Genomic DNA, 15,768 nt, shown 5'->3' on the forward strand with positions numbered 1-15,768 from the left:
TGTCTCACTATAATCTCCCGACGTAAACTCTCTGTGAAGTAATCCAGCTTTTTTCATCAACGGGATCGTCGACAAAAGGACATGACATGTTTGAGAAAAAAACGTTTTATAATCTGCCTAACAATACGTTTTATTTATTAAGTGTTTATTCATGCAGATAACAAACTGCATTAAAATGCGCCTGATACAGACTGAATGAATGAATGAGGAAATGAGAGAGAAGAAACCTCGAGTTTCTTGAAGAAAACCTGCTCCCGACCAGGTTAGGTTCACAGACTCAGTTACCATAGTAACTGACTCTGAGGTTAAGTTCCCTCTCTTTCTGAAACAGAAAACCCAGAGTTTCCCTCATCTCAGGGTTAACTAACTCAGAGTTTTCACTAAACCTGCTTTCTGAAACGGACCCCTGGCCTCTTATAAGCAGCACTGAGGAACTGCAGTCAACTGAATAACATGAAACAGTATTGATCACAATTAGGGAACTGGATCATTGCAGCATATACTTTTATAAAGACAGAGCAAGGAATATTTTGATAGAATGAGATAATAGTGAGAATGAGGGCTTTATATAATCATTCCCAACTGTCCTTTTCAACAACAGACCATGTGAAGTAAATCAATGGATGAAATGAATGTGTGAAAATGTGGATTGCAACATTAAGGGGCTTTGAACAGAAGAGGAAAAATTATTGAATTGAGTACTAAAGACATTTAAATAGCTTTTTCAGAGTGCTTTTACACAAATCAATAATAACTTTGTCATTAAGGCTTCAGAATGTGAGGGAAAAAAGTACATTTTACTCAGTATTCCTGAGATTTAAGGCTCATATTATGCTTTTTGTCTTTTTTCCCCTTTCCTTTATTGTGTTATATATCTTTTTTGTGCATGTTATAGGTTTACAAAGTGAAAAAGCCCAAAGTCCCCCCCTAAAGGGACTTACCATCTCCAACAGAAAACACTGTTCACAAACTGCTCCAAACAGCTCTATTGTAGTCCAGCCTTTACTTCAGAGACAAACGTGGTCACTTTGGAACACACGTTATAATGCTCACCTAGCTGCTAGCATGGCACGCCCTCATACTCTGCTTCTGACTGGCTAGTAGTCCTTACCTAGGTACTGTCAGGGCACGCCCTCATACTCTGCTTCTGACTGGCTAGTAGTCCTTACCTAGGTACTGTCAGGGCACGCCCTGATACTCTGCTTCTGACTGGCTAGTAGTCCTTACCTAGGGTACTGTCAGGGCACGCCCTCATACTCTGCTTCTGACTGGCTAGTAGTCCTTACCTAGGTACTGTCAGGGCACGCCCTCATACTCTGCTTCTGGACTGGCTAGTAGTCCTTACCTAGGGTACTGTCAGGGCACGCCTCATACTCTGCTTCTGACTGGCTAGTAGTCCTTACCTAGGTACTGTCAGGGCACGCCCTCATACTCTGCTTCTGACTGGCTAGTAGTCCTTACCTAGGTACTGTCAGGCACGCCTCATACTCTGCTTCTGACTGGCTAGTAGTCCTTACCTAGGTACTGTCAGGGCACGCCCTCATACTCTGCTTCTCTGACTGGCTAGTAGTCCTTACCTAGGTACTGTCAGGGCACGCCCTCATACTCTGCTTCTGACTGGCTAGTAGTCCTTACCTAGGTACTGAGCATGTGCAACTCCCAACAAAGATGGAACAGAAGTGAGATGTCTCACTCTGTAGCTAAAACAGAGAGCTCAACACACAGGGTGAAAAGAGGAGCTGCAGCAATGTGCAGTACAACAAAAATATGGTGTTTTTTTTTTTAAATTACACCATGTAAACCTATTCTGGTACAACCTCTAAATACAATTATGAACCTGAAAATGAGCATAATATGAGCACTTTAAGTAAACCAAAATTAAGTGAAAATATCTCTGAAACCCCTTTGCACACTACCTGCTCAGCACCAAACAGCATACAGACAAAGTTGGTGACTAGCTGGTGAACATAGTGGAGCATTTAGCAGCTGAAAAGCCAAATATATTTCCCTTAGGAGGGGGTGGAGGCGAAAACAGAGTTAAAAGGTGAACTTTCATTCATCAGGTGGACATAAACAAGACTCCAAGTAAATGATTATGTTGCTCCATGCCTGCTGGATTTGTAAATAGGCAACGGTTTGCTAACATGTAGCCGTATCAACTTTAACATGATAATATTTCTGTGTTGTTTAAATCTTGTTTCAGTTGCCCCTAGTGGTTAAAAACATATACATATAACAACAACAATAACAACAGTTCAGGTTCAGTGCAGGGGCCTGTTGCACAAAACCAGGATAAGGGATTAAGCCGGGATATTCAAGTTATCCTGGATGAATTTAGCTTTGACTTGGTTGCACAAAAGCAGGTTGAATTAAACCCAGCAATCACCCAGTAACCATGGAGATTTATTCTTTGCAGCTAGCCTGCTCCAGAACAGGCTAAGAGCCAGGCTAACAGCCAGGCTAAGAGCCAGGCTAAGAGCCAGGCTAAGAGCCAGGCTAAGATTAATTCTGGAGTCTCATGTGTTAAATCAGCTGCCGCTCTGATCCGAAATAAACGTGTTTAACAGTTATTCTGTTGTCTTCTGAATGTGTTCTGCTTTATTTTTATTAACATGCATTACTTGTCACTATTGCTGTCACAAGTTTGATGTAAATCCTACTATTGCAGTTCTTTACATGGTAAGAAATGGTTGCACTGGCACCGGAGACACCATGAAATTTGCCCCATGCAACGTGGAGAGGCGGGGGGAGGCAGGGGGATCCTCCCACACCATGCAGCGGACTCTAAAGGAGACTTTTTGCAAAAAAGCGCCAATGGCAACTGACCAAACGTCTGTATTTTTACCAGATGGGAGTGGGAATGTGTTGGAATGCCACAAAACTTCTTAATCTTTTTTATTTTGGTGCTGTCACGCATCTGGGAGTGAGAAAAAACCCTGAGTAATAATAATAATAATAATAATAGGCTATATTGTTTTACAGATATGCTTACAATGTGTTTTGAAGTCACTTCTTTTTCTAGTTTTTGTCCAGTCATGTTTGTTCTGTATGAACATTTATTGTAGAAAGATATTTTGAATTAGACATAGCTTATAGAGATTTGTGCATATTGTTGTAAAACATATTCTCGCATTGTGAATACGGGTTTGAAATTAAACCTCGTCCATAGGGTAAATTTCCCGAGGAACATGAACTCCCTCTGCTCACTTTTAAGGCAAAGTAGGCTAAATAATAAAACATTTTTATTTATATAGTGCTTTACAGGCTACTCAAAGACACTTTACAGTAAAACCAGCACATTTAGCACATACAAACAGATACAGCAATACAACCAACACATAAAACAGGCATATTATATATTATTATATATAAAAGCAATTAAAACACAGTGTACAACTTTGTAAAAATGTGGAGTGACTAGTAAGTAGATCTTTTTAAATCCTTACGCATTCAGTTGGTCCGCTATTGTCTGTTGGGCTTTTTCTCTCTGTCTGATAACAACAGCCGTATTTCCCTTTTTGCATATTAAATGTTTCACCGCCTCGTAATTTTCCATTAAAAGCTGCTGCTCAGCAGGTTAAAGATATGCCGCAAGCGTCTTCTCCATTTCTGCATCAGTAAATCTGTGATCGATACCGTGGTCTAGTTAAGAAAGCTGTGAACGTGCACCTATCCCAGCTATCTACACCTGGCTGACATAGCTTCACCTTCTCATCCTGGCTCGGCAAACGTGCAACCGATTAAGCTGTGATGAGCGGACCACACTAAGTCAAGCTGCGCTTTTTCAGTTATCCTGGATTTCTTCATTCTAGTTTTGTGCAACAGGCCCCAGGTTTCAATGTCGGAAAAGCTTTTGTTTTCATTAATTCTTTAACTTTTACTTTTGTTATCGAAGAATAACTGAAATAAAGATATTTAACATTACTGATCCAGCTGTCTAGACCTGAATCTGAAAATATGAGAGAATTAGAGGAAAAAGAAAACATATCACATCCTTTTCTAGTTTGCATAATACATCTTTTTCTTCGAGATATGATGTAATATCCGTGTATTAAATGTATCATCAAGGATCTTGTGAAGGTGCTCTGGCATACACTGTATAATTAATAAAAGTCTGCATACTTTCAAATTTGTCATCCTTACATTTTTTTCATTTATACATTATGTAATGCCATTGTTTTAGCCATTCTCTACCTGTTTTATAACTTTCAAGAAGTGAGAGCTCTATCTGAGGCTGGAGTTTGCCACATTAAACACCAATATATAAAAGGGACAGAGTATCTTGTGGTAATTGAGAGTGTATACTAAATAGTGACAGAACAAGGCTTTTAGCTGTGCATTTTAGGTATAAGTTGGTTGGGAGTGAGCCATACTGTATGAGTGCAGACTTGTTTGTGCAAGCAAATAAACTGTGACATAAATAACAAAAAAAGGGAATGAGCCATATTGTACAGTGCGTGCACACAATTCCATTTTGTGCAGTCCCTCATGTAATTTTTCACTTTGATGTTTATACATTTATTTTGATGGGATACCGTTTATAGAAGTCAAACCCACAAAAAACCTGCAATTTATCATCTACACACACACACACACACACACACACACACACACACACACACACACACACACACACACACATAAGGCAAGGCAGCTTTATTTGTAGAGCACATTTCAGCAACAGGGCAATTCAAAGTGCTTTAGATGAAAACAGATTAAAAAATTAAAAACAGATAAAATACGAGAAAAAAAGTTACAGTGCAGTATAAGAAATTAAACATTGAAGAGCAGTTAAAACAGTTAATATATTAAAGCAGATAAAATAGGAATTTCTCTTTATATGCTTATATAGATTGTTATACAGTGTCAACAATGCAGCCTCAGTATAAGAAATGAACAGTTATTTAAAGAAAGGCAACATCAAAAAGAAAGGTCTTCAGCCTTGATTTAGAAGAACTGAGAGTTGCAGCAGACCTGCAGTTTTCTGGGAGTTTGTTCCAGATATGTGGAGCATAAAAACTAAATGCTGTTTCCCCCTGTTTAGTTCTGACTCTGGGGACAACAAGCAGACCTGTCCCAGACGACCTGAGAGGTCTGGGTGGTTCATAGTGTAGTAGCAGATCAGAAATGTATTTTGGCCCTAAACCGTTTAGTGATTTATAAACCAGCAAAAGTATTTTGAAATCAATTCTTTGAGGCACTGGAAGCCAGTGTAGAGACTTCAGAACTGGAGTGATGTGATCCACTCTCTTGGTCTTAGTGAGGACTCGAGCAGCAGCGTTCTGAATCAGCTGCAGCTGTCTGATTGATTTTTTTAGGGAGACCTGTAAAGACACCGTTACAGTAGTCAAGTCTACTGAAGATAAAAGCATGGACAAGTTTTTCCAAATCCTGCTGAGACATAAGTCCTTTAACCCTTGATATATTTTTTAAGGTGGTAATAGGCTGACTTTGTAATTGTCTTAATGTGGCTGTTAAAATTCAGGTCTGAGTCCATGACTACACCAAGATTTCTGGCTTTGTCTGTTGTTTTTAACATTATCGTTTGAAGCTGAGTGCTGACTTTTAATCGTTCCTCCTTTGCTCCAAAAAACAACCACCTCAGTTTTTTTTCATCATTTAATTTAAGAAAGTTCTGGCACATCCAGTCGTTAATTTGTTCAATGCACTTAGTCAGTTGTTGTATTGGACTATAGTCCCCTGGCGATAAGGTTATATAAATTTGTGTGTCATCCGCATAACTATGGTAACTTATTTTATTGTTTTCCATAATTTGAGCCAGTGGAAACATGTAGATGTTAAACAGGAGAGGCCCCAGAACGGAGCCTTGGGGAACTCCGCACGTCATATTTGTATGCTCAGATGTATAATTCCCTATAGACACAAAGTAGTCCCTATTCTTTAAATAAGACTCAAACCACTTTAGTACTGAGCCAGAAATGCCAACCCAGTTTTCCAATCGGTCTAGTAATATGTCATGGTCGACCGTATCAAATGCAGCACTGAGATCAAGTAATACCAAGACTGAAATTTTGCCACTATCTGTGTTTAAGTGGATGTCATTAAAGACTTTAACAAGAGCTGTCTCAGTGCTGTGGTGTGGTCGAAAACCCGACTGGAAGGCATCAAAACTGTTGTTTAGTGACAAGAAAAGGTTGAGTTGTTGAGAAACCGTTTTTTTCAATGATTTTACTTAAAAATGGAAGGTTTGATATCGGCCTATAGTTGCTCATTAGTGACGTGTCTAGATTGTTCTTTTTTTAAGAGTGGCTTAATGACTGCAGTTTTCAGGGCCTGTGGGAAGATACCTGAGAGAAGAGACGTGTTTACAATCTGTAGAAGATCTGTAGCCAAACAATTCGAAACATTTTTTGAAAAGGCCCGTTGGTAGAATATCAAGGCAGCAGGAGGAGGTTTTCAGATGTTGTATAATGTCCTCCAGGTTTTTACGGTTAATCATATGAAATTGGGTCATATTGGAATTTGTTTTGCCTGGACACTGTGACAACACATACCCTGTACTCGATATGGAAGCACTGATTGTTTGTCTAATTTTCAGAATTTTGTCTTTGAAGAAGGTGGCAAAATCATTGCAGGCCTTGGTGGATAAAAGTTCAGATGCTACTGGTACTGGAGGGTTTGTTAACCTATCGACAGTAGCAAACAAAGCACGTGAGTTATTATTGTTTTTGGCAATAATGTCCGAGAAGAAGGACCGCCTTGCATTCCTCAGTTCCAAATTATAAATGCGAAGTCTCTCTTTATAGGTGTTGTAGTGGACCTGGAGATTAGTTTTTTCGCCACCTGCGTTCTGCTTTTCGACACTCTTTTTTTCTGTTCTTACCAGTATGGCATTTCTCCATGGAGATCTTTTCTTATCAGAGACAGTTTTTACCTTAATGGGAGCAATGGCATCAATAACATTTGTAATTTTACAATTGAAATTGTCTACAAGCTCAGTGACTGAGACCCCTGAGAGGGTGGGTGTGGACGAGAAAAGCTGAATGAATGTTTCACTGGTGTTGTCAGTGATATACCGTTTTCTTATTAACTTTGTTTGGACACTTTTGTGCACAGAGATAGTGCCATTAAAGAAAACACAGGAATGATCAGAGAGAGCAGCATCAGTCACCACAACCTTGGAAATGTTCAAACCCTTCGAGATAATCAAGTCCAGAGTGTGCCCCTTGTTGTGTGTGGGCTCCGTCACATGCTGAGTCAGTCCATAGTTCTCAAAAAATACAACACAGTTCTTTGGTCCCTCTATCCTGGGGGTTGTCAACATGAATGTTGAAATCACCAGCAATAACTACACAGTCAAAGTTAATACAGATTATAGACAGCAGTTCACTAAAGTCGTCAAAGAAGGATGCACAGTATTTAGGTGGCCTGTAGATAATTAGAAATATAGGTCGAGAGGGGGACCTTAGCTGAAGAGCCACATATTCAAAAGAAGCAAAGTTTCCATAAGATATTTGAGTACATTGGAACGAGTCATTAAACAAAATGGCGTACTCTACCTCCTTTCTTATTCACTCTATTCTCACTCATAAAACTGAAGTTAGGGGGAGCTGACTCTATAAGAACAGCATCACTGTTATTATAGTCTAACCAGGTTTCAGTTAAAAAACATAAGGTCAAGATTGTGCTTAATAATAAAATCATTGATTAAAAATGATTTACCCGCCAAATACCTGGCGTTTAGTAAGGCTAATGTTACTGTGTTAAAATAATTATCTGTCTCGTTTTTTTGGGACAGGCTGTGGCTGACGAGGAATGGATCTTTTTTCTTACTTAGCTGATTCACCATTCTTTTTCTATTACCTATTACAACATTGATTGACGAAGAATTGAATACACAGGGCCCAGGCTTGTCCTGGAAAGAGTCATGAGTGCCACTAGGCATGCAGCCTGGACCCAGCACATATCAGTTAAAGCTTGTTTCATTTTGTACACAAGCATACTTGTCAGTCTGGTGAGAAGGAGTTCGCTGTCGTCCTTGAGGGGGCAGAGGTGCCTGGCGTTTTACTTTTAGCGGTTCAGTCAAAACAGGGTCAGTTTGATGCTGGGGGCGAATGATGGGAGAAGGTAGTGGGGCAAACTTGATTCCAGCATCTACCAGCTGCTCCAGGCGGATGGGGAGAGCGATGGATCCTCAAAGGCGTCGGTGTTGGTAAGGGGGTTTGAGGAGTGTTGGATGGGTGAAAAGGGGGGTTGAGATTTCTCGTCTCCGTTCTGTGATCCTCCATGGTCAAATCTTTGCTCAGGTGGGGGCTGTGGTGGATCACTGCCGCACTTTGTTGTGTCTTCCTCTTGTTTTGTTTGTTTATCTTGTCTCGTGTCCTTGGCCGAGGGAGTAGATGTGTGGTGTAGAAAGTAAAGTAGGCTAGAGGTGAACAGCTTTACTCCTGGCTTGTTAAGGAAAAGTCCATCTGCTTTAAAAAGATGTCTGCGGTCCCAGAAAATGTTAAAATTGTCAATGAACCGCAGAGAGTGGACGGTACATGCAGTTGAAAGCCATCTGTTCAGTGCCAACAGTCTGCTGAATCTCTCAGCTCCTCTTCTGACTGGCGGTACAGGGCCACTGATAAACACCTCCGAGTTTAGGGAGCTGACTGAGTTCAGCAGATTCATGAAGTCACGATTCAGCACTTCAGACTCTTGCTTTACAACATCATGTGACCCTACATGCAGTATAATGTTCTTCACAGTTGGGTGTGCTACCACGATATCTGGGATTCTTTCGGCCAAGTCAGACACCATGTCTTTGGGAAAACGGAGTATTTTGGTGTTTTTATTGCTTTTTATGTCTTTTACAGCAGAGTCACCCACAATCAGAGTTTGGTGCCCAGTCGTTAGCTTTCCCTGTAGCTTTTTACTTTATGAATTGCTCTCAGTCCTTACCCTGCTGTGGGACGATGAGACGCAATCCAGGTCATGTCCAGGGTCCTGCAGCAGAGGAGCAAATCTGTTCTCCACCTGCACACTCAGTTGTTGGGGAGGCATTTTGTTGCTAATTCTCCCTTTTGCAGCTGTCCACGGCTGTGTCCTACTGAGTACAGGGGTTGAAGAGGCGCTCTGCCTGGATGATAATGCAGGCCAGCCGGTCGTATCACAAATCTCAGGGCGCTGTGCCCTGCCCTGTTAGTCGTCCTCCCATTTCCAGGAAAATGATTTACTCTTAGGCTTTGCACCAAAAGAGTTCCAGGGAGGACTACCACTTGTTGATGTATTACCCATTCCACAGCCCTGCTGTTTGTTTGCAGTCCTTGCTTTTTATTTTCTCTGTTTATTGTTATGCTGCAAAACACCAAGGTAAATTTCTATGTGAAAACCTACTTGGCACACTTATCGAAATCAGACATGAGGCCGTTTTTGGAACTAATAAACTACGTAAAAGCTCATCGTTGTAGTACGAAGTTTGAGTTCATATGTTGCTGCTGGCCATTACCCGAGTCCAACTATATGTTAATCCAAAGGCAGCTTCATTTCAGACAACGAATCAGAAACTGAGTAAAAATCGGGTTACCATTTAGTCCTCATTTCCAGTTTAGAATAGCTTTTCTACTATACTGTTGAAGTATACTGTAATATGACAGCAGAAATGAGAACAGGAAGCAGTTGCGTATTGTGCTGCACTTATTCACTTGTGCAGCCACCAGCTATTATTTTCAAATGAAAAATCTCAACCCCCAGAGTGTTTGAATTATTTATGTGTTGACTTGAACAGCTACATGCTCTACACATTGGGTCTTTGATAATTGACAGGTAGCCTTGGGAGATGTTAAGATAACTAAAATTAGAAGAAAAAACAAACTTCTTAAAAAAAAAAAACGACCTTTATTGAAGACATTCTTAAATGTCAACAGCTGTTTTTGATATTAGAGTGGTATTCAAAGAACAATAAAAAGACATTGGTACAGCACATAAAAAAATATTTTTCAAATGAAGAAAAATACACTACCAACTCAGAAATCTCATTTTTGAGTTGTAACACCTAAAGACTAGTTTCTTTCATTTCGATGTTTAGTCCTCCTAATATGGCAGGGGATAAAGAACTACCACTAGAAAATCTCAAACTTAAGATATGTAGTGTTAACTTTACAAAAAAAGAAAAATAACACTGTACATCTTAAAAACATTAAATATACACATGTTGTTGTCGGTCTGACTCATATTTCAAGATGGTGTATGGAGTATATTAGGGTTATATGGCATAAACAAAACTTCAGGTCCCATGCCTAGGCAATCTATTCATCGTCGTCATCATCGTCGTCATCTTCCTCTTCATCGTCGTCGTCATCATCGTCTGCTGCAGCAGCAGATGCCGTTTCCACTGTGCCCTTAGTACGGTAAGCAACAATATCCTGTAGAGAGCCCAACAAAGTGTTTTTAGCAATAGAGAGACCTACTCTTTTACATGCTTCAACGTAAAATAAAACCTTGAAAACAAAAAAATGTGATTTTTACATGTTTACAAAAACAGCTTTGTCTATTTACCTTGTCGTATTTCTCCTTCAACTTGGCAGCCTTCCTCTCATACGGCTGCTTGTTCTCTGCTGATGAGCTGTTCCACATCTCTCCCAACTTCTTTGCCGTGTCCCCAATCGTAAGTCCAGGATGCTCACTTTTTACCTTGGGGCGAAAGTCTGCACAGAATATGAAGAATGCAGACCTGTGGGGAAAAATGTTTCAGATAAGATATCATAATCTACTTGACACTTAAGTGTCATGAAAAAATGGTGTGGAGCAAGTTGATTATGATACATACGGTGGTCTCTTGGGGGCATTGGGGTCCTTGAATCGCTTCTCTTCTGGCCCTTTGGGGGGATCATAATTCTTCATTTCCCTCTCATAACGCACCTTGTCTTGTTTGGCCATATCTTCAAAATTGCCTCTTTCTTTTCTGTGACATTGTCTTTGGGAAGACGAAAACAGTTTCAAACAATCTTGAAGACATACACTTCTTGAAAGAAAATATATGATTCAGAGAATAAAAAAATGAAGATTCAGATATTGAGTTATTTATTTTACCTTCCATCGCTCAGAGCATTTCTTGGAGAACTCTGCAAAGTTGACAGATGCTTCAGGATGTTTCTTCTTATGCTCCTCTCTGCATGTTTGCACAAAGTAGGCATATGAGGACATTTTGCCTTTCGGCTTCCTCAGATCCTTTCCCATCTTGGATCGCTAAATAGAGAAGAGAGAAAACACGTTTTGAGATCAATGTCTCCAAGTCTAATCATACAGCAGCATTGGCGATATTTAAATATCTCCCTAGTCCATTGGATGCGTCTTGCTTTGTCAGTTCCATCTATTGTTTGAAGGGGGGGTGTCCGGGATGACTAATAAGCTATTGTATGTAGAGGCCAACATGATGCTTCCTTTAATACTAGCTACACTCAATAACACATTAGTTTACTGGTACTTTACTTCCAGCATGAATTCATGGTGATATATTACAGAGTTACCGTTAGTGAAAACAGTGCGTTAACGTTACCTCCATTATTTAGTAACGTTACCCTCCCATTTAAATACCATGTAGATAAATACAAAAAGAATTAGCTTCCGCCGCCTTTGATTGTTCGCTAGCTGTTAGCCATTGTGGCTCCGCTGTTGCTGTGTGTCCTCTTGATTTTCGCGTTAGCCTTTTAGCTAGACTAGCTAGCTTTATCGAGCTGGCGTGACACAGTGCTCATTTCATGAGACGATTATTAAAATGGCTGATTTGATTGCAAACAATGGCTAGCGGACAGCTATCACACCCCACCCGCCTCTTAACAGGCCTCATATTTAACCTCAATGGCCTGCCTGGATAATGCAGTTTAAATGATTTAAAGTTTCAATAAAAGTGGCGATGGCGGCGGAGAAAGATGCTCCGCCTGCATCACTGCACCCGGCGGACTGCCTCAGCACCAGTCAGCGGTATTAACCTACGTTCACCTTCTAGCTAGCGTTAGCTTTTATGATAGCAACACGGCCAGACCAACCAGCCCCCCATTACCATGCTAACATATAGCAGGCTAGCTATGTCGGCTAGCTCATAACACATTAGCGGACGTTACGCTAACCCGAGCGTAGTCGTTGACTTGGTCATTGGGTTACTGTATCGCACCTTGTTTTTGGAAGCTAATGTCAGGGTTAGGTAACTACGCAGCTACGTTAGCAAGATAGTGTTAAACATCAGCAAGAGCTTGATACCATGTTAGCATCTTATCCAGCTCAGTCATGCAACTTATGCACGTTAAGGTTACAACGCCGTTGTATACTGTGCAAATCTTATCACAGCCCACGGCTTCATTCATAACAAGTACATACTAGTCGCGTTGTTAATAAGTGACGTTAGCGTTAAACATGTATTATGCTTACCCCCTGAAGCCAGCTTTACGTCGGTACGTATCAAACAATGGAAGAAGAAGCACCGTCCGTCGGTGCGCGGTCTCTCGGCTGTGAGGATGCCTCTATGTTTGTCTTGTGTGTCGGGCTCCGGCTGTTGAACATTGGCTGCCGTCAACTCCTTGGAGTACCTTATTGGACACTCGCTGGCTCAGTCCTGCTTGTTGCAAGTAGTACAGTTGGTTGTCCAAAACACGACGGGGCGGTGGCGCTAAACTTGAATATCAAATAGCCAGCGCCTGGGAAAGATTTAACGTAACGTTATGCAGGTATATAGCAAGTATATTCAAATTGAGGTGGTACGTTAAACAAGTGAAGACTTGTGTTGTGGAATAAATACCCATTGTTAACTTAAAAGTTATACTACAATATACAATATATAATGTGCAATTAACCCACACGTTACCTCGTAAAGTATCAAATATACATAGGCCTAACTAATTTAGAGTGTTATAGGCCTATATGATATATTACCGGATAATCAACATAAGCAGCTGTAGCTGGTTAAGATGGATCTTATTTTATTTTATTTTAATTTAGGATTTATATTTATTTTGACAGGTTTAAAGATTAAGATTATTTAGTTATGTAGTAAGAGTAAGTCAGGAGTGAAATGTGCCTTCTCTAAAATGTATTTGTAGAAACGTACATATAAACGTAAGATATTTATTTCATGAATTGCAAAAAGATGTGTTTCCTGAAATAAAGAAGCAGATTGAGTGCAATAATGTGAAGTAGGCTGCTGTATACAATCCGTCATTGTATGATATATTTTATATTTGATGTTTGTAGTGTAACCAGTAAAGTATAGCTGTAAATGTACAGTATTTCTCTCTGAAATGGCCAGAGTTGAAGATTATAGCATAGAATCAAATTGTAGTGCACTGTCAGTAACCGATGTCAACCATATTGGGCAGTGTTTAATTTTGAATGCAACATCTCCCCTACTGAGCTGACAGTGGCCATTCAAATGTTGTAGGTCTCCATAACCACAGCACCTAGAAACAGCCTGCATCAGGGATCAGCTCTGCTTCTGCACATGAGAACAAAACCTGGAAGCCAGACGTTCTAATTTTTATACACACACAGGCTTACATTTAGGATCCACAGTGGTAAATTACGTTTTTTTAGCAAGCCATCAATGAGGTGAACTGTCACCTGGAAATGGAAAGGTTTTCATTACACCGAGAACAACTACTGTAGCGCCAGGTGGTCACCAATGACAACCAAAGGTAATGTTAAACCAAGGATATGTAAAGATTGAAATGTGTTACCTAACTTGAAAGTAACTTAATTTTTGTAACTTAAAAAGTAATTCAACTTAGTTTTGAATTGCAAAACAAGTTATATTTGGTCACAATACAGAGGTTTACGTATCTTTGCATAATTTGATATTTGCTCGATTGATATAGTTTTTTTTACTTCATTGTGCACCCTGCTCATTGACTGTAGCCACAGCGCTGTGAATTTATGGCTGGCAATGTGAGATTACCTGTAGCCCAGAGTAACTGTTGAATACTACATATCAAGAATTCAGGGTTGCAATCTAATAGTCATTTTCTTCTAGAGGGAAAACCGTGGTGGGATCCATATGAAACATCTCATAGAAGACAATTTGTCTACCGTCCAAACTCAGCTGCAGAGATTCTGCTGTAAGTTCTATTCATGGGCTTCTGATAAAGTTCTGAATATGCATGCAGAATTTGCTTGTTTCTGTGTATGTGTAATTTTATGTCTCTGTTTATGCATATTTAGGTGCCCAACGTCAACTTCATTTATAGACTCCAATTCACAGTCTATACCTTTTGGTTCAACTGTGTACAGCAAGGAGTTTTGCTGGAAGCCAGCCTGCAAACCTGAATGCATTCGCACAGGAACCGCCTCAAGGCAGAGGAGAAACAACCCACATCCTAGTCAGGTTGGTATTTAGGCTGTGTTAGCCTCAATTTTACATTCATAGTTGAATGCCATGCTTGACCTCTCACAGTGTATCGTAACCTTTAAGTCAAGCTATTTTCCCCAAGTCTTTCATCATGTGGAGGCTGCCTAGGGACGCCACACAAAGCTCTGAGTATGTCAGCTTTCCTTGGAACTGTCCCCCATCTGAGGAGAACATCCGTAAGGCCTTGACAGCACAGTACAGCTCCATCTACAGATGTGACTACATGGGTATGCCTCAAGGTAGACAAGTCTGTTGGTTCAGTCTTGTGTATATGAAAGCATGTCAGAACAGCTGAACTGCTGACATTCAAGCACTCAGGTGTGTCCAAATGAAACAATAATAATATTTCTCTCTACAGCTCATTTTCCTTTTGTTGTGGAACTTCTTTGACAGGACATGGTCATATTAAACAAGCAGAAAGAAGACTTACACCTCTGCACAGCAGGCGTGAAATGCCGCTGTCTACTGATACAGAGATGAGGGACAATTACCGCCAGCCAAAGCAAAAACCTGAACTGCTGGGCAACTACTCACACTACAGCTGCAGCACACATCCTAACATGGCCTGTCGTGGTATAGGTACTGTATTCTAAAAAATGAAATACTGATGTAAACACAGTTAAGAGTGCTTGCAATTCACCAAGCCTAATGCTTTCTATCAATTGCTTATCCTCTGTGTGTTGCAGTTCCAACTGTTGTGCAAAGGCACACTCAGCAGAAAAGATCAGATTTGACCAACTACGACTGTGGAAAGAGAGTCACTGATGTCACATGTGTGATAAAGTCTCTGCTGCCCCAGGAGCTGCAGCAATTACACAGAATTCTACCTGAGGAGGGTTAGCATCAACTAATGCCTTTGAATGTTTAAGCATTTTGACAGGTTGCTTACTGATTTTTATTTGGACATGCAGCTAGTTCATGTTTTGTGTCTTTCGGCTTTGCAGAAAAGGAGGCTGTAAGAACAGTTTTGAGTAAAGATGTGTACCCAAACAACAATGAGAAAGTGTATAAACTCCCAGCGGTTGTGCTTAAGTCCTGCTCACCAGAGAGGATATCAAGCTGGCCAGGACCTCTCTGAGCCTCATGGCTTATATTAGTTGTTTCTTTATCTGTCTTTGTATTTTGTGTGTTTTTATGTCATTTATTTTCATGGTAGGGGTAAAACTGTAATAAATAACATGACATAATATAACCAATATATGTAAATTAACAGTGTCTTGCAGAATTAGATTGCTGTCATTTTTTGTGGAACTTGTGCGTTGTGATAATTAAACATCTCTGCCTGATGAAAAAATATTTGTCTGCCATGTTTCACCCCTCCCCGTTTTTTTCTGCTATCTGACATTATGCAGTATGTTTCCAAGACAGACAAATTGATTTAATGGGTTCTATCTGCACAGAATATGACAAACAGTAAAACGTAGTTATCT

General features: G+C 40.2%; 2 protein-coding genes across 2 annotated transcripts; one reads left to right on the plus strand and one right to left on the minus strand.

Moving 5' to 3' along the window:
- Positions 1-9,697: 9,697 nt before the first annotated feature.
- On the minus strand, positions 9,698-11,521 carry LOC144514760 (high mobility group protein B1-like). The gene is given in 6 exon segments (XM_078245632.1): positions 9,698-10,367; positions 10,501-10,675; positions 10,772-10,905; positions 10,907-10,918; positions 11,035-11,190; positions 11,501-11,521. Coding segments are annotated over 6 exon segments (600 nt in total). The 5' UTR covers positions 11,507-11,521; the 3' UTR covers positions 9,698-10,250.
- Positions 11,522-12,843: 1,322 nt separating this feature from the next.
- Positions 12,844-15,544, plus strand: LOC144512364 (testis-expressed protein 26-like). The gene is made up of 7 exons (XM_078243075.1): positions 12,844-13,628; positions 13,964-14,048; positions 14,152-14,314; positions 14,421-14,577; positions 14,732-14,917; positions 15,025-15,174; positions 15,283-15,544. The coding sequence occupies exons 1-7, from the start codon at positions 13,616-13,618 to the stop codon at positions 15,414-15,416; spliced, it is 888 nt and encodes a 295-aa protein (XP_078099201.1). The 5' UTR covers positions 12,844-13,615; the 3' UTR covers positions 15,417-15,544.
- Positions 15,545-15,768: the final 224 nt, after the last annotated feature.

The sequence above is a fragment of the Sander vitreus genome, chromosome 3, assembly GCF_031162955.1.
Source record: "Sander vitreus isolate 19-12246 chromosome 3, sanVit1, whole genome shotgun sequence".
In the NCBI taxonomy this organism is placed as follows: Eukaryota; Metazoa; Chordata; class Actinopteri; order Perciformes; family Percidae; genus Sander; species Sander vitreus.

What these genes read in the sequence shown, in the direction of transcription:
- LOC144512364 (XM_078243075.1), top strand. An exon ending in CATGGCCTGTCGTGGTATAG is followed by an intron (nt 14,918 to 15,024) that starts GTACTGTATTCT and finishes TGTGTGTTGCAG; the next exon opens with TTCCAACTGTTGTGCAAAGG. An exon ending in CAGAATTCTACCTGAGGAGG is followed by an intron (nt 15,175 to 15,282) that starts GTTAGCATCAAC and finishes TCGGCTTTGCAG; the next exon opens with AAAAGGAGGCTGTAAGAACA.